The sequence below is a fragment of the Pezoporus flaviventris genome, unplaced genomic scaffold, assembly GCF_033815535.1.
Source record: "Pezoporus flaviventris isolate CSIRO_AGI_PZ_B2104156 unplaced genomic scaffold, CSIRO_AGI_Pfla_v1 ptg000013l, whole genome shotgun sequence".
Lineage (NCBI taxonomy): Eukaryota > Metazoa > Chordata > Aves > Psittaciformes > Psittacidae > Pezoporus > Pezoporus flaviventris.
This window is the reverse complement of record NW_026892561.1, coordinates 39,010,043-39,035,165: the sequence shown is the minus strand read 5'-3', so window position 1 is coordinate 39,035,165 and position 25,123 is coordinate 39,010,043. Positions and strand designations below refer to the sequence as shown.

Sequence of the window (25,123 nt, the reverse complement as noted above, 5' to 3'; positions counted from 1 at the left end):
TATCTTGTTGTACTTCTTGCAGTCTCCATTTTCCATTCCTCTGTCCCACTTTCCTGGTTGCTCTCTATTCCTAATTCATTTCTTCTTGGCATTCTTCTAAATATTGTATGTTTTTATCTCTGCCTTTCTATTTTTGAATCTTTTTATTCTATACATTAAACATTTAGGATGACTTCTATAAAAACAAATGGAACAAGTACAATGACTTTTTAATTAGATCTATACCGCAGTGGAATATATCTGCTCTTACAGGCTTTAGTAAGACCTTTAGAGTCGAATATCCTAGATATGAAAGAATTCAAATTCTTAAGAATTCCATTATGGTGGGGGTTTTGTTTTGGTTTTTTTTTTTGGTGTCTTTTTCTTGGCGAGGAGGGAAGGAATAGGAGTTGTGTTTTTTTTGTTTTTAAATAATGGCTGGATAAAAACCTGAATTCAGAGATTAAGATTTCTATATTTGAAATCTGGAAGTAAAGCTTCTGACTTCAGGCAGTCTTGTGGAATTATGCCTAAGCATTGCTAGGAACTGTGCATTAGTTTGCAGAAGTACCCTTTACAGTTGATGGTATTTAAATCCCCGTGTACTATCAAGTGTATAATTTTTTTTTTTTAGCAACAGACAGAATGCAATTTGTAAAAAGAGGAGGAATTTGTCACTGAATACAAAGCAGTTGATAACAACTTTTCTTATGTGGTTGAAATGAAAATGGATGGAAAGATAAATCCCAGATTGTGAAGCGAACAAGCAGCAAAAAATACAATAATGATCCACAGGGACAGAGAGTAGTAAATCACTGTTCAGGCACTGCAAACTTTTAATTCTCTCACTTCAAACCACCACAAAGTCAACACTATAGGGTAAAATCTCTGCTTTCTACAGTGGAAACCACAGGAAAATGAATACACTCATGACTTCAAGAGGATCTAGGCATGCAGAGCAGAACTTTTGGTGTCTATACTTACAAGTGTGATTCTCAGCCCTCCCTTACTTTAGCTGCCAAGAAATCTGTAAATAGACACATTTCTCTGAAATCTGAATTCTAATTAGTGAAATTCTACTTCTGGGCTTGTACAGGCTTTGTGTATTTGCAGAACAGTTGATTCATGCAAGTTGAATCTTACTTGCAGTCCCACCTAGTCTAGTTTGCACCTACCATATACCCACACTGGTTAGCAATATTACAGATGAGGCAGCCAGGACTGCTTTTAACTGAAAAATATGTCCTGAGAGCATGCAGTTGATTCCATTCCTTCTTTATTTAACGAAAGATCAATTTGAGTGTCCTGTGAAGAACTGGGAAGCTTAGTTTCATCAGTCACCACAAACTGAGGAGAGTCCATATCATGCCTCTCAAAAGTGCCATGAGTGGTACAGGTGGCAGCACAATCCATTGTCCTCCTGGTCTTGTCCTGTTGCACCAAACATCTTTCAACTTCAAGCGCCAGTGAAGCCCCCGGAAACAGTTTTTTATAGATGTATTATTTAATGCATCTAATGATTTAATGAACAAAACTTCAGGCTTGGGAAATGACAAGAGAAATGTCTCTTAATGTGACTAACAATCTTCCCTCATCTAAGTGTATGTGAATGTGTTCCTGATGTAATATGATATTACAAAGCTGTCAGATAAGGATTAGAATTAGCCATGTCTTCTCTACTTCCTTTTCTAGATCTGTGGTGAAAACAAAGGCAACTCAAGTGGAGAAAAGTCTGTCTTTCTATACTGTAAAATGGGTATAATAATATTCCCTCCATCCCATCGCTCATCTGCATATCCGTTATTATGTTTGTACAAAATTTGGCTTAGTAGAGCAAAAAAATTTTGGTTTGGAGCCCTAGGAGTGCTCCTGTAAAATAATTATGAACAGTATTAGCTTTGCTTGTCAAAGGTTTTACTGGAAGAACTCACCTTCTCAGTGCAATTGCTTCAGCCTTCCATGGGCTGTCTCATTGTAACTAAAACAGTCTTTAATCCTCAGCTTATATCTCAAAACCTGCACATAGCAGGAAAGGCTTTTTTGAGTGATTTATAACCCAATGCATGATTTATAACCCAATTTTCAAATGGCCATTAAACAACATTTGCAACAAGAGTCTTGAATATTTTTGCATGAAGAAATCTGAAGCCTGTAGTTATCCATCATCAGAATATTGCGTTCAGTACGGAATTGTTAACTGTAAAGACTAGAAACATGAGCAAAATAAAAAAAAAAATTGTTTCACCATCTCTAATAAATCATTACAATTGAAATTAAAAAATCTTCAGGGTAAATAATGACTGCTCAGGCCATTATTCTTGTCCATGTGGCAGTAAGTATGATATGTATTCCTAACAAACTGACACCGAAAATCTGCTTTTGCTTCTAGATTGTTATATTGCTGCTATATATTGCTACTGCTATGGACTGATGCTGTCAGAAACATCTGCTTTTTTTATAGTACTTTTGTTTGATTGACACAAACCCCATGGGGAATTATGGCATGAATATAGACCTTCAAAGTTCATCTCAAGCTGATTTTGTTAATAAATGAAAACACTTCAAGGGAAGAATAATCACTTATGTCTCGTAGGAGAAAGAACAAATCAGTTTAATTTCATGCTGAGAAGGATTAAAATAATTTATTAGGTAAATGATGTTTTCTGAATGCTTATGACAGCTGCTTTTCACGTGCCTAAAGCTTTCTACTATATACACAACATAGAAATGGAACAAAGAGTATGATTTTTAAACCTAGAATCATGCGAGTAAGAGATAATTGTTCCATAGTTTAACTTTTGAACTTGCTGTTTCATGAAACTGGGAAAATTATATTTTGAGAGATGGTACTGCAAATCGTTAGTCCTATGCTCAAGGTCTATGGACTACTTTTGGTGGGCACATGGAGAAATATGTGGTTACAGTTACCGATTAATGTGATAACTGTATAAATGCCAAGTAAAGAAAGGTTGCAATGGATGAAGATAATGTGTAAATGCAAATAGAAGATAAAGTGGATGAAGGAAATATAGTGCTCTCTAATAGATGCACAAGTTACAGTCTCTAGATGTGATCTGAAGTATCAAAAAGATAGTGATATTGTAGATAATGTCACTGCATAAAATTTTACCAATCACTTCTACAGCTGTGCAGCTGTGTGAAGTAAAATGCTAAAACTTAAAAATAGATGATGGCTTGCATTTACATTTACATCATCTGCTTATGTGAATAGTAACTAGAACGATGAATGGGATATTTAGCTATCTTGTATCTGATTCTCTATTCTGTTAATCCTCCCTTTATCTTAAGATATTGGTGGGGGAGGAGGGTGAAATAGTTTGGTCACTTTGAAGTAACAGGGTACATCTGTATGGCAGAATGCACTATTGATGTCTGTAATCATGACATCACGGCACTCCAGCTTAGAAATTCTGAAAAGTAGTGATTTATGACTCTGTAATGCTTCTGGCACATGCAGTAGATTATGAATGTCATTGTGCTATGTAAATATACCTGTGGTGAGGAATCAGGCCTCTGGCTTACAAATATGAAACAAGTTGACTAGATTAAGCATCATTTAACTTATGTGAAAGTTTTAGAAATCAGCAGTTGTAGTTGTTTCAGTGCATGTGAATAAGTTGGAATAAAGTCAGCATGAAGGTTGGCAGCAACCAAAATAATGTGATCTTCTGTGTGGCAGCAATGTATGAAGTGGGACTTGTTTTCAAAGTCAAGGTAAGATCATTCTAGTAGATTCTCATTATAGAATATGAAGTGTTTGTTACATTGTTCAGTATATTATGACACCCAGGCTTGTTATACCAGATTATCAGATCTAGCTGGATAGAGAATGCAGGTTGTGTGTTTGCATCTACAGACAACAGTAATTGCATGAATAACACTGAATTCCATGTCAAACTGGAAAAATAACAGCTACTGACTCTGCCAAACCCACTCTGCATGCTTACTTTGCCCTAATGGCATACTGCTTATAGCTAACTATTGCACATTGCTACAAGTCAGTTCAGAACTTCTTTATATTCAGGCAGCAGGCTGAATGCGATTCTGATTTTAAAGCTTGATTCTGAGAAATGTAGGTCAAGACTGGTTTACATTCATGTATATAGATGTACATGTGTCCAGTGTTTAGGTATCCAAACTCACAGTTGCTTCTTGCCTCTAACACTGAGTGCAAGAGAAACTTGGTTTCTGTACTTTCTCTAGAACTTGTTTTCTTGGACTTAAAGAGTTGCTCAATTAAATATCTTCACTGTGTGGCCTTTAAACTCTAGTGAAAGCCACAGAGCCCTGGCACCAATGTTGAACATCCACTCAGTACATCAGCTGATCAGCAGTATTTTGCTTCTTTTTTGTACTGATATCTCTTCTGTGAAACTCTCTCTCACTTCCTCCCTCCCCCGCTTAGTTTTCGGTTTTCATTTTTTTTGGTCTTTCCTATTTATATATGCTTATAATCATATGTTGTTCCTGTACCTTTTATTGCACTGTGGTATGTGATCCAGCTATAGAATCATGAAATAGTTTTGGTTGGAAGTGACCTTCAAAGGTTATCTAGTCCTACTCCCGTGCAATAACAGGGACATCTTCAACCTATTGCTTTCTGTTTATAACTCTGCTTTACCAAGTAATGATACACTTGCATGTTTTATTTTCTACTCCTGCCTTAGGGATAAGTAAAATCTTTCATAAAATGGCATTTTTAGTAGTCCAAATTTAGATTAATAAACTTTCTGTTTCAAAGTATGTGGAAAACTCTCCCCCCCCTTTTTATATCCTCATCTGGAAAATATGTACCTCAAACAGTTTTTCTAGAAACCTGGCAATGTCCTTATCTCTGTGGCAGTTTGGCAAAGCTTTGTTCTATTCCCCATTCCTCAGTAAGGACTGGACTGCATGCCATGTGCTTGTGTGTCAGCTATTCCCCTATCCCTGCCTCAAAAGAGTAACTTTTCTTCATCTTTTGTTGTTCTAAAATGACCCTATGGTTTTTGTGTGGACTCTGATTTACAGTGTGAGGGGAGGCTTCCACAAGGCACTCAGCATGCTCCCAACCGCTCCTGTTCAAGCCAAGGTCACTGGTGTCATTGGCTTCAAAAGGAGCCAAGTTAGACCAGCACTGAGGGCTTCCAAAGAGCCATTCCTTAATATTTTTGCCATCTCTCAGCATTCCTGAGACATACAAGGATGCGGTTGTAGGTTTAATTTTCCACTTATTGTACTAGCGTCATTCTCTGATGTAGGTTTCATTAACAGATCAACTGGTGAATAGATAGTTTCACACATCTCATTTATGTAAAAATCAAGACCTATAGAACAAGGTAAGCATTTTACTGTCTGCTTTTCAAGCATTTAAACTCTGTAAATTCCCCCTTGTTTTGAAGAGCAGGAAGTCCAGAACAGTGTCAAGAGGTTACATGGCCATAGTCAGTTAGTAGTCACTGTTCTTTCCCAGTTACACTCTTTACTCATTAAACATATATGCGATTACTTGTAGGCAAACACAGATTTATGGGCAACGGATGGGAAAGCTTAAAAGGACCGTAATCTTTCTAAATATTTATTTTTAATCTCAGCTGCGGAAAAAACCTCAAACACCAAACCCTCAGCAAATCTAAAGTTTGGAGTAATTCCATTGCTGCCAGGATGAAATTGTCATGCTAACAGTAGAATATTTAATCCTAAAATGTTACTAATATTATTAAAAATTGGGTTTGTTCAGTTAAAATGCAAACATCTCTGGATTAAAATGTGGTTACAAGGTCACAAGTCCTACATTGTGATAAGAGAAACATAACGCATGAAAAATAACGCATGAAAAATAGTGTAACTTGAATAATTTTCTAAAGCTGCAAGAGAAGATTAGATTTGAGGAATGTGCATGGCGGTAGCTGGGATATACAGTGTAATCACTTTGTCAGTAAGGCTGCATTTTGTTATTTAATTTTCATCTGAGTTTCATGTCTGAGATTGATAGGTGGGACTCCTAGAATAAAAGGATCCATTGACAGCACATTATAGCATTGGTGAAGCATTGTCTTGGGATAAAGGATGGGATTTGGTACCTTGCTGGGTAGTAATGAGGATATTTCTTGTGAGTGTCAACACAGTAAATCCCCAAGAAGTTGTGCTTTTGAAATACTGGATCACAGAGTGGCAAGGTTGTCATGAGGGGACTGTGATGCCTCACATCCAAGCCCTTTACCCTGTAACCGGTTTTGTTTTGTTTTGCTTTTTTTTTTTGGGGGGGGGGGGGGGGGGGAGGAAAAGGGAAGGAAGACATGGTTTGTTTTCCCTTACTTTAAACCAAATGATCTTGTATTTAGAATATACTGGGACTGTTAGCAGCATACATGTGTTAAGGACAAGTAATTATGCAAAGAGAAGGAGCTACCAGTGATGGCAGGATAGTTTTTGCTTTCATTTAAGATGTTGCAAAATAGAGAAGTGTGGGCACAGATATATCTCTGAATAATCCTCTCAATAAGAGGCAGTACACAAAACAGAATATTGGTCAGCCTCCACATGCTTTAAGAAAGTTGCTATTATTGTCATGCCTCTCCTCCCGCTGTGAGGAAGTCTATAGATCAAATGCTCTGTAGACAACATTGGAACTGTATTAATATAACACCCATAACATTATTAAACATGCATTTTCAGTTAATGCAAAAAGATAGAAACATTACTGCATTACAAGTAATATCATTTTTGCACATAGCAAATGTCCTAATTGCTACTTCTATGAACTCTATGGGGATGAATACAGCTTTCAAAAAAAAAAAAAATCAGGAATTGGGCCTTTTTGTTGGCATCTTACTCAGACTATTAATGAGCTTTGCCAGCCAGGAAAAATGAGAGCTGATTGTACAAAAGATCTGTATAAGGAAAAGAAACTGTGCTCAGATGTATTTTGACAATTTCCTACAGATGAGCTTAGTTAATTCTTGGCTCAGAAACAACAGTTCCCTCCAGTGAATTATGTCAATGATTTTTAGAGCAGTAAAATGTTTCTTCTCTGAATCACTTTAGGTGTTTGTTCCTTTGTTTTCCTTGAACATAAACAGCACAGCTTTGGCAGGAAGCCCAAGCCATTGTAGATGCATTACATTATTGTTAATGTGATTAACCCAAAGTAAAACATTAAATGCTCCTGAGGCATTAGTTGAAATAATGAGATGACCAACTCCCAAGTTCCCTGGGCTCACAGCATGAGGACAAACATATCATGTACTTCATCTTTTGCATTGACACTTGAAATTCATCATATAAAGTTGGTAATGGAAGCAATTCTGTGCATAGTCATTCAAAGTGAAGAGTAATGCTGGTCAAACTAAATGTATGTTACAACAAAAACACACTAATTGCTACTGGCTTTGCTGCCAAGAACTAGTGACAAGGTACCTTACATGTAAAGCTGCCACTAATCTTTCTGTTTAGGCTGCTCTTTTCAGAAGCAGTTTTTAAAACAGCTGCATTGCTTAAGTTCATATTTCATTCCTGGATTTAAATATGTTCACATAAGTTCTGTCTGAAATGCTCAGAATAGCAGGAAATGATAGTGAGGACTTGTATGGATTTATTGACCCAAGGCTGTATAAAACTATGGTGTACTGGAGAATATAACTTCAAATATATGCTGTACAATTATTTTATCAAAGGGTAAATCAAAATCGCATTTCTGAATTAGTGAAATAATGAATTAACGAACCATGCAGCACAATGGCCTTTAGAGCTGAGGTCACTACATTCATAAGCAGGTACACTGCAATTGGTAATGTGAGTAAGCATTGATACGATTTTTTTCATGTTTCCTCATCTAGAAATAAATATTGTAGGACAGAGAGTGCTAAGTTAGATGTAGCTAACTTAGTGCTAGTGCTTAGTTAGATGTAGCATGTAGATGGAAATATATCTTGCTATAAAACAAAAATATCTGTTTTCAGATCAGATGCATGCTTATTAATTTTTTCCAACTCTGGGCATTCAAATTCTTATGTTTGAAATTACAAATCAAGCTCTATAAAGGAAGAACCTAGGGAAAAGTCCCAGATTGAGTAAAATATGTACTAAAATAGAACAATTTTGCCTAAAATTTCATTGTCTGATGTGTGCAGTGTCAACAATTATTACCCTTTCAGTTTCAACGGCAGAGAAACACCTCTGCACATTCATATTGAAACATGCTTTAGAGCCAGGATAAACAGTAGTGTCGTTTGTGAAGACAGTGTTCTGAAACACTGCTTCATAGAAAATTTAACTTTTCATTTATTTTATAATACTTTGCTTCTCAACAACAAAAAATTAAAGAAAGGCTCAAAAAAGATACCTATATTATTTAATGTTGTTATTCTACCATTAAAACCCCAAACCTACATAGTTTATATGCTCCTGGTATAGTGAACATCAATTAAAACGTAAGTCTTTTCAACAGAGTGCCTATATGAAAGTGCTCAAAAAATATGCTCCCCTTCATCATCCAGTGTTCATCTCATTCTATGTCTCATTCAGACACTCTCCAAACCTTTGTACTACAAAGGTTCCAGAGGGAAGAAATATTTTCTAGTGCAGTTGCCAAATTTGGACCAAATGTCATCCATGATAGCGTAAGTTCTGCTAGTCACACAGTGATCATGGAGCACTATATAGCTTTAATGGAATGTTATTCAGTTTGTTGATGTTTGTTTGTTTCCTTTTTGATTTTATGGACAGTTTTACTTGTACAACAGCAACAAAGATAAATACTTTTACCTTAGTTGCTGTATTTATCCAGAACTACAAGAATTGTCTTTATTTCACAGTATATGTGGCTTGATTTTCAGTAGTCTCACATTTTTAAATATGCATGACTTGTTCATTTGGAGAGAATTAGAGCTTAAGTAGAATTTAATTGATTTAGAACCCCAAGTCTGGTACCCTAACATAGGTGAAATTCAACTTACCTACATATGCATTATACTGTATTCGGAATAATTTAGGAAATATCCAGCACTTATTTTGTATTTGCAAATACTCATTCTGGGAAAGCGAAGCTTTAAAGTGTCAATGATAGCTTTCCCTTTGTGTCAGCAACTCAGCTGTGGCTAGAAACCTCTTAATTCTGCTAATTCCATCCATCTCAACTAAAAAAAAATCCTGGTTTTGGTAGTGAACTGAATTGTCATTCTGAGGGCTCTCTCCTAAACATGTTCTATTTTGAGATTTTTATGCTGCCTGTATCAGTCCTTGCAAGCCTTTTATGACTACCCAGGAGGAGGGTTAGTCACCCCCTTGTTGAGTTATACTTATTAACTGTGACACTGTAGTTAAGGTTGATAAAACACTTTCATTTTAATTAATTAAAGCCTTTATCTTTTTATAAGAACATTTGGAGATGCTCTTCAAAGCTTCTAGATATTTGTAATTTTTTAAAAATTCTCTTTATAATCATATACAGCTTGAGCATAAAGCCTCAAGCACCTCTTTTGAGTTGGCTGCCATTTAAAATGAATGCAGTGGAAAAGGAATGCTGGGAGGGGAAATAGCTTCATAGTTCTATCTATGCCTCTTGTGTTGTATTGCAGTGTGTTGGAAGGTGTTTGCTGCATTAGGGTTAAGAAAGCATGTGAGCAATCATTCTTCTGTAGACTACCTAATAATAATACTGGAAGATCTGAACTCTCATCTTTTCTACAAAGATTACTGCAATTTAGTTGATGATTCATTTTACATGAAACAGAAACACCTGGACAGGAGCTGAAACCTCCCTAGTGAACGCATTAACCACTAGTCTACAGAATAATTCTGTCACATTTTCTGGTTCAGTTAATTAAAATTATTTTCTGACTTTGCTTTACTCATCTCATGGATACATGCATACATGTGTAGAACTGGGGAGGCTAGAATTCTTCCAGAAAGGTGAGGAGGAAATACATACGGGAAAAAAAAAAAACAAACCTGAGTAAGACAGAATTCTTTTTTTTTTTCAGACTGAAATGATAAGTATTATATGATGAAAACTTTTACCCCCTTGAAATGAAACCTTCATTTTAGATTTTCTTGCTGAAGAAATTCCAGTATTCTTTGTTAAGCAATAAGGGAGAAGAATGCACATAACTTCGGAAATTAAGCAAACTAACAAATGTGAAGAACATATTAATTTCATACCCTTCTATTTTTTGAGCCAGCTCACAATATTACACAGCTCTTAAAATATGAAAGTTCAGTGAGTTTCCAGAGCAATTATTTTGCAAAAAAGCAACCGTATCTGATCAATAATAGAGCGAGTTAAGGGATACCTTGATCAATGTCTACAAAGCAAGGATATAAGATTCAACTCAGTAAATGTAATCATTATTTTTTTCCAGAGGCAGGATTTCATACCACATTACCACATATTTATCTCAAACTTTTAAATGTTAAAATTATTTTTCTCTACCCTCTATTTACTCTTTAGCAACACATTTTTAGCATATGCTTGCACTAATTTAATTCGGTGTACTAGTTAGAGGTCAAATTAATTTGTCATATTTTGGTAGAAAGTAGTAAAACATTACTTTTGTTCTAAAGTCCCAGATAATTGATGACGATATTCTCTAGGAGATAGGTTTCCTTAATTCATTATTTGCAATTTGAGAAATTTCACGATGTTCATCATGTTCATTGCTGCACAGCAGGTACCTTTTCTGTAACAGGGAGATATGTTTTAATGGAAGAAATAAAATGATTCCATAAAATGGAAGAAAGTTGTTGGTTTGTGTTTTTTTTTTTTTTTTTTTTTTTTTTTGGTTGGGGATGTGCTTTTTTCATACTCAGACTCTTCAAAGTAACTTTATTTTAAAAGATTACAAAAGAAATATTTGAATTGACACAAATCCTGCTGGATGGATTCTATTCCAAGCTGTAAGTTTATTTATAATTTTCTAAAAATATATACAAACTATTCTGGGTTTTTGGTATGTGGAAAATTCATCCTAGAATTTATTCCTAGTAAACTGTGAAGAGTATGAATCTCTGATTGCTCTGTAATTTCCCTTTCTCCTGTACCAAATATTTTAGCAATAAAAGCATATCTTTCATTCCTTCCTTCCTTTTTGGTTTTCAATAGCCATGTAGAGCTAGAAATATGATGTATGTGAGGTGGGATGTTAGGAGACTGGGGCCAAAATTAGACCCCTCTGGCCAATACAGACCAACAGATCTGAGAGCAAGAGTCAGGTACATGTCACGCACAAGTCACAATTGCAATCCAAAATCTTCCATTCAGCAGCTGTCCAGAACTGCCTTTCACAGTCACTCAGAAAGCCCAAGTCCTCTGTATTCTGGGCTTTTGTTATCAAGCACAAATGTTTATAAACCTTGTTCAGTAACATTCAGGTGAAATACTATGGTGAATAACTCTGAGAGATCAAACGCACACCTTATCTTAGCAGAAAAGTACCTTGCAAATAAATAATAGGCATTTCAAGAGATCACTGAGATTCATTACCTGGATGATTTCTCATTTTCAGATAGAAATGAAGGGAAATCATCCAATTTCTTTTTTATAATAACATCCAATACATTTAATGTCCAATTTCATCCTGCTTCATGATTTACAGCATTTACTAGGCTAATTGTGCTCTAGCCGCTATTATAAAAGCAGCTATTCTATTAACCCTTTCAGTGTGGGTGTGCTCCAAGAAGCATTTTTTTTGCTCAGAGGTTTCAAGTGTGATGTTGACTATCTCGGCGTTTGAAGCAGAATGCATTTCCATAATACGTCTTTAGTCAAGAATACCAGACCATTTCCTATTTCTTGTAGATGCTACATACACACTGTGGGTATACATGCCCACAAATCCAGAACTGGTGCCAAAGGCTGCCAGGCAAAAGGAAAGTATCCCATCTAGCAATATTTTTTCTAATTAAAAAAAATCTCTAACTAGGATCTAAACTAATATTTTAGTCTGTGCTACTACAGGAGATCAAAGGGACCTAAGTGATAAAGTGAAATCCAATCTTATGCTGTGATAAATCACTAGTAAATAGTAGATTATTGTGCAAATTACACAAATGCTTAAATCACAATGATCTCTAATGTGTTGAACCAAACTTGAAAATGCTGATAGGTAGGTATAGTGGCAAAATTTCTTACAGCTGAAGGTAAACTCTGCCTCTTCCTCTGTCTTCCAGACAGAGTGGCTGACAGCCATGCAGTTTCCCAAGTCAACTCTGAACTGCAATTTTTCTGTTTGTACCCAGAGTACTGTGAGGGAGCAAGGATGTGGCTCAACAGCAAAACTATGTTACTTTAAGGTAACACTCTGATAATTGCAGAACAATGTCTTCTCTGAGCTATTGTTTCTGACTGTCCATGAACTCATAAAAAAAGCTTCCTTATTAGTTTAGTTTTATTTGAATAATTTTCAACATGTTCTTTGTTGTTGTGAAACTTACCTTTTAAGTAGCAATGTAGAATTTGTGACCTAAGTGTCTGCACATAAATCTGTAATATCCTAATGCTGAGAGCTTCAGGAGTCGGTAACATAGTTTCTCACGTAAATGCAATTTGTGTTTGCTAGTGCAGGAACGTTCAAACTATCATCAGTATGAAAGGTGGTAGGAAAAGTGCTGTCCTTTAGATGTTCATACATGCAGAAGTTGGCCAACTAAGAACAGCAGTAATGTTAAAATAACTAAATGGATAGACTACATTAAATTACATGTATTTCTGGATTTCAGAGGGTTTTGTTAGGGTTTAAAAGACTTTCCAAGCAAAGACTCTGATCTCTGTAGAACGTGTATCTGGATTAAAAGGAGCTCCATTTGCTGAAGAGGCTGAAACCAGGCTCTCAATAGAATTTATTGCAGCATGATTTAAAATACTCACTGTACTCGCTAACAAGGAACATGACCCTGGAAACAAAGAGTGACATTTGTGTATTGGAGCTATTTCTGTTACTGAGAATATCAGTTGGGCTGCTTATGAGTATTCTGAAAACAAAACAAAATAATAAATAGTACAAAGTGCACAGGAATATAACAGCACTTGAAAACATACTGCCTTTAATTGAACTATTTGTCTCTGTGTTGTGGTTACTTGCAAATTACAGCTAAAGATACTTGGGCTGACATTCTGTTTTCAGTAGTAAATCAACAGATATTTCAGTAAACTGTTTCCAGGACTCTAGGGGAAATATGACCCAAAGGAATACAATTATAGAAAAGAGAATGTGCCAAGTCCAGGAGAAAACCTTTAATTAAGCCTCCTTTCCTAAATTGGCTTTCTTTTCTCTTGACAAATGGTGAAAAGAAAATGTGTTCAAAGGAACACAAACTAAACAATTAAGTGGGTTCATAACAATTTATAATTGTGAATTATGGATCACATTCTCTTGGCTGTTGCATTCAGAGTATCAAGGACTAGCTGTGTTTCAGGAGTGATAATCCTTGCACACCTGTATGAGGGTGAAAAAGGAAGGCTAAGATATATTTACTCAGAATAAGCATTCCACCTAATTTAGGAATAAATGAGGAGCAGTAGAGATCAAGATCCTACATGAATCTAGTTCATAACAAATGATTGCAAGGAGATGTACTATCTCATGCTCTTCTGTATAAGCAGAACAGAATTCAGCAACGGAGTACAGTATTCTGATGAGGCTCCTATTCACCAGGCAGCAGGATCCCTCTCCTCGCCTTGGCTGACTGCAGCCTCTTTGCGTGGATCAGCTGTCAGGACACTATTCTTTTTTGTACCATAATCATGTCTTATCCTGGTTAAGACTCAAGAAGGCATTTCTCCAGTTAGCATCACATGAAACTGTCTGAGTCTAATTTTTGAATCTTCATCTCCAGTGAATTTCAATGTATTTGAAGTTTCTAAGGCACTTTTGACTGCAGAAATTTGCAATATGGCATAGAACATCTGTTTGAGACTTACTATTATTTGTTTCATGTTTTGGGAATTTACAGTAAATAGTTTATCACTGAAAGTTTTAATACAGTTAGAAGAGTCTCAAGTTTCTCACTACTTGTACTTACAGTGACAGCTAATGTCTCAGGAGCTGAGGGAGCTTAGTCTCCTGCTGGGAACCAATAATGAGGGCCCAGTACAGTTTGCTCTTAAAGCTTTGTGGCAAGAGTTTGTCAAGCATATGCAAATGCTTTCAGGTCAGTGGAAGGCTGAGATACATGTGACTTCTGCCTGAGTTTATGTGTTTGACCTATGTTTGACCATCTTCTGAAAGCTGCATAATACCCAAGACAGGTGCTGCCAGTCCTTTTGGACTGGCAAACTTTTGCATGTTGTATCCATGCTCTGCATCTGGAAGTCTTCTTCCTCATTATCAGGTAAAGATGCAGAACCCCAATTTGGATGGTGATGAAAGAAGCCTTAAACAAGAGAAATTTCCTGACTAGTTAAATGTGAGCAGTTTTGGGTAATGGCTTGATCACTGAGTACAGCGTTAACACAATTTCAGCCTTGTGCCCATAGCACAGCAGATGCTGCAAAGAGAGGGTGATGTGAAAATCATGAGTTTTAAAATTGTTTATGCCTTGTTTAGATAACTTTAAATCAGTCTTATTGTCTGAAGAACAATTCTGTTTAGCAAACACTGTGCTTCTCAAGAGTCCAGTTATATCAACACCTCTCCCATAAATTCCACTCATACAGATTTCTACAAATTTGGTCTTGAAGAAGGTTTCTCTTACAGTTAAATTGACAAAGGCAAGTGAATAAATCTATCCGGATGCTATAGCCATATGATGGCAAATCAGAACTTAACTCTGGCAGAACTCGGGTATATTTTTGTATAAGAAAGACTTGAATGTCATTATAAAAAAAAGGAAAAAAAATAGCAATTTTTCTGTAGAACTGGAAAAATATGTAATGTAGGCAGCACCATCCACCCTGTCTAAAACAATCCTTTAATCTTTTGATCTAAAGTGTAACCTTCTTTGTTCTTAGGCTGTGGAAAAAGAAGGCTTCTTCTCAGCACCACGTTGCTCTGGAGCCCTGAGGTTCAGTCATATTTTTACCGCTATTTCAGCCCTTGAGATTTCTTACCACAACTGTTGCCTTTCTAGATAAGGCAGAACTCTTTCCAAACCACATGATATTGTGGTTTGTTTGTTTGTGGTTGGGTTTTTTGTTTGTTTTTTTGTTTGTTTTTTTTGTTTTTTGATTGGAAGAGCTTCTTCTGGGAAGCAGAAAGAACAACTTTGGAAGCTTAAAGGACAGCCCAAATCAGATCAAAGCTTCCTACTTGGCAGCAATGAGCACTAGCACTGTGGCATTCTAAACTATCTTTCTGCAGCATCTCTTTGAACAGAGCTGAACATAGGGAATTCTGCTATAGAGTTTGGGAATAATGAAAAGAATATTTTTGTTACTGCGACAATAACGCTGTAATACTGGCCAAGGTCATGTTGTTAGCCTAGTTGCTCTATCATAAAGTTCTGTCTTTCAGCATTCTATAATGAGTTGATAAAGGGCTGGGTTAAACAAAGAATCTTACTGTACCAACCATTTCTTTTATTTTTCTGGTAGACAGCCATGGTCACAGCAGTCAAACCGCAGCCCCACTGCCCACCTGCATCCTTAATGCAATATTCTGGTAAACATACACAGTACCTTAGCCTTTGATAATGGAGCAGTGGATTCAAGCATTGGATACTGAAGGACCCAAAATCTCAATTTCTTGAAAGAACAGCTTATCTATGCAGCATTTTCATTGTAAAGGGGTATACTAGCATTCTCCATGACTGAACTCTGCTGGCTCGTGACTTTTGGCTGCTGGTGTTTGCTGAATGCTCATTTCCTATTGTACACAGTGGATTGGAAATATGGAAGTCAGTGGGAATTTAGGAGGTAGCAGTGTTTTGATCATCCAACTATTGCACTGTAACACTGATCAATGTTATAATTTTATGTTTCAGATGTGATATAATCAAACAGTTGGACTTACTTCAAAAGCATTAACAGCTAAGCCAGATTCTCAAAATGTTTTGGGTACAGCTTTGTCATGTTTTTTTCATTTTCAGTTAGAAAACAGTGCTGTAGCCATACCATAAGGAAATGCCCACAAAAAGAGCACGGTCTGTTTATGTTTTGTGGTGGAACTTCTGGAAGTGTAACAATAAAAACTGAGAATAAATCTTTAGAATTTTCTTTAAAAAGTTGACTTCATCAAAATACCAATATATCATATGAGTTGGCTAGAAGTCCTCCACTAGATGTTTGCGCAACTTCTAGCCTGAGTTCTTATGTTTTTTCAGTGTTATGTTGTGCCAGGTGAGGTTTAGATTGGATATTAGGAAAAATTTCTTCAACAAAAGGGTTATCAAGCATTGGAACAGGCTGCCCAGGAAAATGTTTGCGTTGCTGTCCTTGAGGTACTTAAAGGACATGTAAATGTGGTGCTAAGGGACATGGTTTAGTGGGGGAACTTGGCAGTGCTACTGTTAATGGTTAGTGTTAATGGTTGGACTTGATAATCTTAGAAGTCTTTTCCAACCTAAAAAGTTCTATGATTCCATGAATAAATGAACCCTTGAGGCAACTCTTCACTTTGGTGGCTTCTTAGCAGTGATAGAGATATGTCTACACACAATCTGTAAATGATTTTGCTTTTTCTTCATTGCTGAACTCCTGGGCAGGGGTTACCGTATGCTTGACCCTTGCAAATGGCAGATTTTTTTCATGCTGTTAACAATATTACTCCCAGTTTACCTGCACTGTACTCCTAGCCAGTTAGCACTGTTTTATGTACAAAACATAAAGGAGTCTCCACAGCAATGATACCACTTTTGCTTATGTACTCATTTCAAACGGATCTGCGGAAAATTAATTTACAAGATGTGAAACCTCTCCTCTTATTCTTGTTACATGCATTATATTGGTTTTTTTTTCAGTTATATTCAGTTATATTTTTTACGCTTGATGCATTTCTATGTTTTATATTCTCAGAGATCACTGACTGTATTAAGCTATGTTGTATTTGTGCCAGTGTAGTGTGTATGAGTGACCAGCTGCTGTTCACTATTAGAGACCTTCTGGCTTCACTGATGCAAAGAAAGTTTCGGAAGCATATAACCTTGACATTTTTAGGTTTAGTTTTGCCTAGATGAGCAAAGAGAAATAGCTGTCTGTAGTTATAAAGCCAGAATCTGAACAGTGAAAAGAATAGACAGAGCTCTGGAAAAACTCTGGAAATTAATCTAAAACTTGGGTCAATTAGAAGTAAGGAAGGCAACAGCTGAATATTAGAATAGTTTGTGTTGATTTAATTTTCTGGATTGGTACTTTCTCTTAGAAAAGCACAATGAGGAGTTGCTCCTGCTGAGAATGTGAGTTTGTACTCACATTCTTGGTCACCCCCCAAAATTGTGTTATATGTCAGCTCTCTGCATCAGTGTTTAGAGAAGTTTGGAGGTTTAGAACTGAAGTTTTAGCTAAATTAGAAATGGTATGTTTTTAAGTGCAACCAGGGACAGAGGTAGAGACAGTTTGTAAAATGCATACTCAAGGCAATGGCCAGATAGGCGCAGTATTGAAAGTTACTATTCAGTGCTGCCTCCTATTTATTTAGAATATGAAATAAAAATCTCCTCATTCGCTGAAGAGCTGTTGCAAAGAGATACAAAAAAGGTATGGAAATCCCTTGACAAATCTTTACACAGGAGGTGATGATAAACAAACAGGACCTAATACCTAGCACAATGCCTTTGTAGGACATGTTTTATTAACAGCTTTGTATTTTTGCTTTTCCTGTCAGGTGAATCCTTTATTCCCAAACCTCTCATTGCAGATTTGCTGTAAAATATAGCTGTCTATTTTTAATCAGAGTATGGGGAATGGATACATGTATCCAAAAGCATTAGCAGGTAATACTCGATATCTCTGAAGGCGCATTTATTGAATACTTCAATTTGATGGTGAACTCAAATGACTTAGTTTTGCTGTTGATGTATCATGATATTATTCTCATACACTGATGCAGGTTTATTCGTTGTCTGCCAAGAGCAGTATATTGTAGCCTTTTCACATGGGGAGAAAAGGCAATATTTCTTTTTTGTTACTTGTAGCTCTCAGATAAGGCAAAAGACAATGTATTATTTAGGAACCTGGTGCAACCAGTTCTGCTCTCAGTGTGCCAGCTGATAACACTGTAACAGACTGCGCATATGGCTCTTTACTCAGGAATGACATATTACTGCGCCAGACAATGGGGAACACTTAAATAGGACCGCATTTTCAGAAAGGGAGCACTCAACACTTCCTGAAGGTCAGAGTTTCAGGTATCTAAAGAAAGAAGACAGCTAAAATAAATAAATTTCTGAAAATGTATGTCTTGTTCTTTTAGAACAATTAAAAAAATTCAGACTTTTTCAAGAATTTTAAGACTCATTTTGAAGGCTACTCTGTAAGAGTAAATATATCAGTAATGGGAAATGTAGCTGTAGATTTCTTTTAAAACTGTACTTTTACATATAGCAACACATAGACATTGTGCCATTAGCAGGTCAGGTTTCCAAGGCTTTCAGAGCCTGTTTTATATTAAAGCTATAGCTTAAGTAGGAGCATGTTTCAGTGCAGTTCGTTTGTTAAATGAAAGAATCTAGAATTGTGAATCTTAAACTTGGGTGAACTGCTGGGATCCATTTAAGTTGCTTTTTACAAAAGCTTTCTGCACAGTTGGCCTTTGCAAGCTTTTGAGATAGCTGAGTGATATTGCTGCATCAAATGGGAGATGGAAATGGAGCCTTTTTCAGTAGCACATGGTTAGTTTTGATTATATATCTTACTATGTGTTTTGGCAACAATTTGCAAGTGTTGTATAAGCCATACATATTCCTGGAATAACTCAGCTAGTAGTTATCTCTGAGGACACATCTTCTCTAAAAATAGAGTGACAGATTATATGTACATAAAGTTGAATTTTAACTGAAAAAAAAATCAAATCTGATGGTATTGCTGTGAGGAGAGGTGGAAGATGATGGGAATTCCAGCTATTATGGAAACAAAATTGATTTTTCAGAAGACTATTACTACTATTTTTTAAAAATTGTCATTGTTCTAGTCTTATACTCTGCTGATACACGAGGAGTCTTGGCCACCATTATGAAAATTTCACAGTGTAAATTACAGAGAGTGCAATAAATCATTGAAACATAGTATAATATGTAGAAAATAGTATACAATAAGAAGGCTGCACAGATCTTGAATACTCTCTTTCATGTTGACTAGCATTGTAATGCATTATGGTAGAGCAAATGGTAAATATACTAGTGTTATTTGTAATTTATATTATTTTTACATATCTTCAACTTAATGGATTTATTCACGTTTTAAAATGAAAATGTGGCTAAGTTACTCTGAACATATAAACTCAAAACACTGCCCTCTAGGATAAGACAAACTTAATCAACCTTGAGGAGTTAAGAGTTGCATTATCTGAACTACTGATAGGAACTATAGTCTCTTCCACATAGGTAGAGTGGGCACAAATTAAAATGTGCATGAATAAGAGTCAATTAATGCAAATAGTCTCAGAAAGCACATGTTCCTGTCTGTTATTCTCTGAATGCTTCCTGTTCAATTGAATATATGACCTGCTGGATAATAATTTAATGATGAAATGGTTAATTGGCAGAAAAAAGCACAATCCATTTTGGATTCTTACTTGTTTGCCCACTGTATTTTTGACTGTCCTGTTTCCTGAGAAGATTTACCTATACAGCAACTCATGGGTCAAGTGAGGAAATCCATTGTAGTTGCTGAGACCTTAAAGCAGCCATTTCCTGTAAGGTACTTAATTTTGATAATGTGACTAACTTCATTTCTTGTTGCTTAGATTAACTGATCTACCAGTCTGCTTTGAATTTGAACAATCATGGTAAATCTTGTTTCCTAAAGTACTGGGAAATAGTACAGAAGCTGTTTTAAACTGCCCTGGGATGGTGCCTAGTATAAGTTCACTTCAGTTGAACACTTAAGTGCTAGTCTCCCAGCTTAAGACCAGTCTCCCTTTTCTGTGCTTACTGACATAGTTGCTTCACCCCTTTTTCCTATAATTGATGACATATCAAGCCATTCCAATGAGTCTCTTCACAGATAGTTGTAACATTTTTCACTCAATGTGGTTTCCCTTGGTTTTATGAGCTGAACCCTTCAAATGAGCATGAAAAATAGAATATTTTTCTTCTAATTTTATATATATAAAAAAAAGATGGGGATAGACACAGCTCAGAATTGCCATTCAGGCACAGCTCCAAGCATAATGGGGTTAGTGCACCAAGCAAGGTGCTGTAATTTGGAGTCTTACGTAAGACTAAAATGACAAATGCTAGTAGCTAAGGTCAAAATTCTGTATTGAAGTGTAATAAATTATAAAGACAGTTAAATATACGCACTAGAAAGAGGAATCAAAGACTCAAGATATATTTGTAATTAAAGATGTCTATTTTAAGTTTTATCTGATTTTGAATACACTCTCATAATTTATGAAGCTGTATGTTCTGATGTCAAGAAATTAAGTGGGAACTGTGAACCTAATAGCTTTATAGTAAGAAAATCTACATCCCAGTTACAAACGCGAATTGATTGGTAAATCTGCTTTGGAGATCTGCTGGGATTCAGTGGATATCACCAAAGAGATGAGCATTTCAGACCAATAATGACTGTCTACTTTCAGCATCTTTGGTAAAATCAGTTGTACAGGTGGGTAAAGAAAGAGCATGCTTGCATTGAAGGGTGTAGTTAATATGAGAACCAACCCCTCACTTGCAGTCTTGTGGTCCTTCCCACCTCTGGGTAGCACTAAGTAGCAGAAGAAATGCCATTGTCTCCAGCTAAATTTCTTGTGTTAGTGACAGCACTTGACAGTATTAATTTAAAAATTAACTAAAGATCTAGACCAGGTCAGGCATCTAGTGACCTAAGTCCTTAGACTATATGCATGACTACCATCTACCTCCTTTTCCCTTTACTGTATTCTCAGAAGTATTTCTTAATCTCCTGTTATAGTAATCCAAACTCATTTGGTCCACAAGATTTAATGAGAATACTGCTTCTCACCCTATTGCTGGCTGACAGTGGAAAAGTGGCAACTCTCAGAAAGATGGCTAGTGCTGGCAGAGTACGTCCAAACTTGATTGACATTATTGGACATGAGAGATGTCATGAAAAATAATCGAACTGTCACAGAAACAGAAAGCATATGGATGCCTGCATTTTTGTTTATACAGTACACTCGTACACTGGGTCTTATTTTGTTTGCAAGCTTTTATGTATGATTTTTGTTAAAGCTCCAATTTAGTTATCTTCAGCTGGTATTTTATAGCAACAGTCTGACAGGAAGGCTTGTTAATCAGACATCATTTTGTAAACAAAGAAATCATATGCTATATAAAATAAATGATAAGGAATTGTGAATTACAAGGGTATCTTGGTACTGAGTTTTGGTGACCTTATGAATTATGGCAATGAGTTCTAAATGGATTATGAAGTAACCAGAACTCAGGAATAGCATCACACTCTGATAAAAGTGGGTTTCAAAAAAGCTCATTGCAGGATATGACTTTTAAGTTAGATAATTCTTATTCCAGCTTCCTATTTCCCTCTCTCTTATTTAACCTCCCTTGTCTTTCATAGCTTTCTGTGAATAAAGTGATTATGAAATAATGTAAAAAATAATACAGTGAAGGAGCATATATAAAACAATGAGTAATAAATTAATGGCTGAATGATGCACCAGTCCAGGCTGAATGATATACCAATGCAGGTAAATTTTTCTAGTATATTCACATTATAACCAGAAATACTTTATTTATGACATGTTTTTGTAATAAATACGTATTTCTAGATGACAGAATAGTCTGACTTTGTAGCTTGCTCTTCAACAGTAAGGAGGATATGGCAAACATTCACAGTGTTTAAAAGGAACAGTAGGGAAACAAACTCTTGTGAAACGAGGATAGGTCTGACCTAGGTACAAATCTGTAATGAACTTGAGAAGAACCAGTTTCTTGTGTTCTGGAGCATCTACCAGGTACCCAAATACTTCATTCATGCTTGTAAAAGTGTACTTAAAACCATATAAGTAACCTTAGAAAGCTGTAGGAATTAAGTGATAGATTTATAGTGATTGTGTGCTATTTTGATTGTTAATATTGTAAAGACAGTACTAACCTGATCTGAAGCCATGTTAGCATCGGTGTTGTGCCCCCACCAAATACCCAGACTGTGAAAAGCACGATAAGCAGTGCTGTTGTAAACATCATCTGTTTGGGCTGGGATTCTGTGTCTTGAATAGCCAATGCAAATGCTATTGCACCACGTAAACCTAAAAAAAAAGTCAAGAATTATAAACTTAATGTGATGGAAAACCAGAATTTTACTCTTTTCAGCCTAATCTTTATTCCTAGGGCAGAAGAAATTTTCAGACCATGATTATATTTATAAAATGCTGAATTGTCCTGATTGAGAGGATGGTGCTTACTGCAATGTAAGCAACTTTGCAAAAGTGGACAATGAAGATTCACATAATATTCACTTTCTTTACATCCAAGGAATTCTTTGTGTTGAATAATTGCAAATGGAACGGTAATGAAAACTTTAGGCATGTTAAAAAAGAAATCTATTCCCTGTGTTGATTTACTGACTTCAGTGGGACTACTCGTGAAATCAAATGCAAGTGAGAAAGAGTGTTGGCATTAAAATTGGTACCCAAATAGGTTACCCATTTTTTGCTTCAAAAAATAGATTTCTTTAAAATTTTATTAAAATATTCTAATGTGTTAAGAACAGTCAGAAAAATAACGACTTGAAACCAATGCTTCTTAAAAGAGGATTTTAAGTATTTAAAAAAGGGGATACAAAATAATTGTAGATTTTTAGCTCTTAATGTACTTGAAATATTGCAGTAGTTGTAAAATTATACACCCACAGAGACTTGAATAAACAAAACCTTACAAACATGGAGAAAATAATTAACGAGTTTAAAAAAAGCCCCATAGGTAGTAATAAGCTGACTAAATAGGTCCTCACAGACTGATACATTTTAAAAAAGAGGGGAAAAAAAGCCTGCTAGTGCCTCCAGCCCTCAGGATCCATAAAACAAATAATACTCTATATTTCCCAGTGTTTTTCGTGTATCTATTTAAATTTACTTTATAGTTTTCTAAAAAAAAAGTAATCCACAAAAGAAGTCTAGAGATCAAAGCCATTACATGTATACATTACACACTGAATCCAAAATGTACTTTGCAAGTATTGAGAGAATAAATCTAGTAATTAAACCTCTTGTAAAGCACTGATGGTATATGCAGAATGATTTAATCAGCTGCTAAATGCAGCTATTTTTGAAATAGAACTTTAAAGCTTTTTAAGATTACATAGCTAGAATGTGAATTATTTGGTGTACAAGAGGGGACAATTTATCCAGCGAATAACACAAAGCCATTTCTGCAAGTAAGTACCAGACTGTAGCTTTACGCTAGCTGAAAATGGTTAGTCGCAGCAGGTTTAAAATCTCTGCTTGTATGAAAATAACGCTACAGTCAACAAGTAGTCTTGTCCTTGATTTTAGTAAAATACATCTCTAAGGATGCACATACCTTGCTATGTTCTTATGGGAAAAGAAATATCAGCTTATTTTAAATGTATCTGAGGATGGATTGAACCACTCTTGAAATGATTTTTTCCTGGTGGTTATAGTGGTAATCTCTAGATGACTAGCTCAGATGAAATGCTTAAATTACTTATTGATGGCTTTCTTTGGGTGGACAGCAATGCTGTTTTCCGCAACTGCATCACACTGATATGTACAATATTAAATTTAGACTATCTCTTTTGGTAAGAGGAAATATACGTATGTAAAAACATTGGTTAATATGTCATTAAGACTCTGCTTATTGAGCAGTAGAATGGGTATTTCTTCAGTTTAGAGAAAAAGTGAGTGCTTCCACTGCATTTTTCATTAATGAAAGGCTTAACATAGGAGAGCTAATTCAGTTGCAACAAAAAACATGTCTAAAGTCAAATAAATAATCAAACAAAGCATTTGTTTCCAACTAAAGCAGTGGGATGCAGACGAATGCAAACTAAAATATAAAGACTCAATGAGAAGCAAGGAACACTATTATATATATATATAAATACATGCCAGGTAACAACATGAAGGAAAGGAATTTTAGCTATCTAAGAAAAGACAGTAAGATGCTGAAATAGACTGAAGATAAGGAAGGTTACATTTTCTGTAACACCTCAAGCAAAAATACCAACGAAGCACAATGTAATGATTTGCTCCAGTGGACTTTGGTACCCTAGCTACACCTGGAGAGAGTGGCACAGTAGAAGGCAAACAGTGATGAACCATTAGCAAAGATTCTCTCCCCTCATCTCTCAGAGATGCAGCACTGAGAGCAGCTCCACTTCTGTGATGTGATCTGTTGTTCCTTTGGGCTCTATCACATATTTTCTATCAGATTTTTTGTGCTAGCTGTGCCAACCATTAAAGGATACTCTTTACTGCGTCAAGGCCTCTAAAATCACCCTTAGGGTTAAGAATCAGAGGCCCACAGAATAGAAAATGTGTGTCTTATTGGGCTTTTACCCATTCTTTGCTCATGCTCCACAAGCACACATCACAAGAACCCATCCCCCTAAAGAGCCTTTGAGGGCAGTACTGTTTGTGGGTAGCGTGGAGAGAATCTGCCATGAAAGGAGACTTTCTGTATGTAAATCTGGTGTTTTGGTTTCAACCATAGTTCTCTGCTCTTTTCCTCCTTGCTTTCTTTTCTCTTTTAGCTGATTTCGTATCTGTGTTCTTGGACAGGTTCACTTTGACACTTCCCACCACCATTTATGTGTGAGTGTGCAGATGTAAATGTCTGCATGGCAGCTGCCTGTACACAGGCATTCCTTTTTGTTTTGCTCCTGCACTTGTGTTTGACTCTTTCAGACTCTGCTGCTGTTGTAAGGTCTTATTTTAACAACAACAGCCACTTTCGTAGCATCGTATCCCACCATACTCTCTCTTGCTGACTTTTATGCTGTAGAGAAGAGGGAAAGCACAGTAAAAAGTAAATAGAGATATTGGACAGAGAGTGGAAGGTGCAGGATTGATGTAGTGAAATAGTCCCCTCCTGGTCATGTGCCAGT

General features: G+C 36.0%; 1 protein-coding gene across 1 annotated transcript in view; it reads right to left on the bottom strand.

Moving 5' to 3' along the window:
• The window catches only part of SLC9A9 (solute carrier family 9 member A9), a 195,756-nt gene that overhangs the window by 57,410 nt on the left and 113,223 nt on the right, over positions 1 to 25,123 (bottom strand). The window contains exon 12 of the mRNA XM_061452903.1: positions 22,151 to 22,304. Coding sequence (XP_061308887.1) covers positions 22,151 to 22,304 — 154 coding nt within the window. The remainder of the gene's footprint in view (positions 1 to 22,150; positions 22,305 to 25,123) is intronic.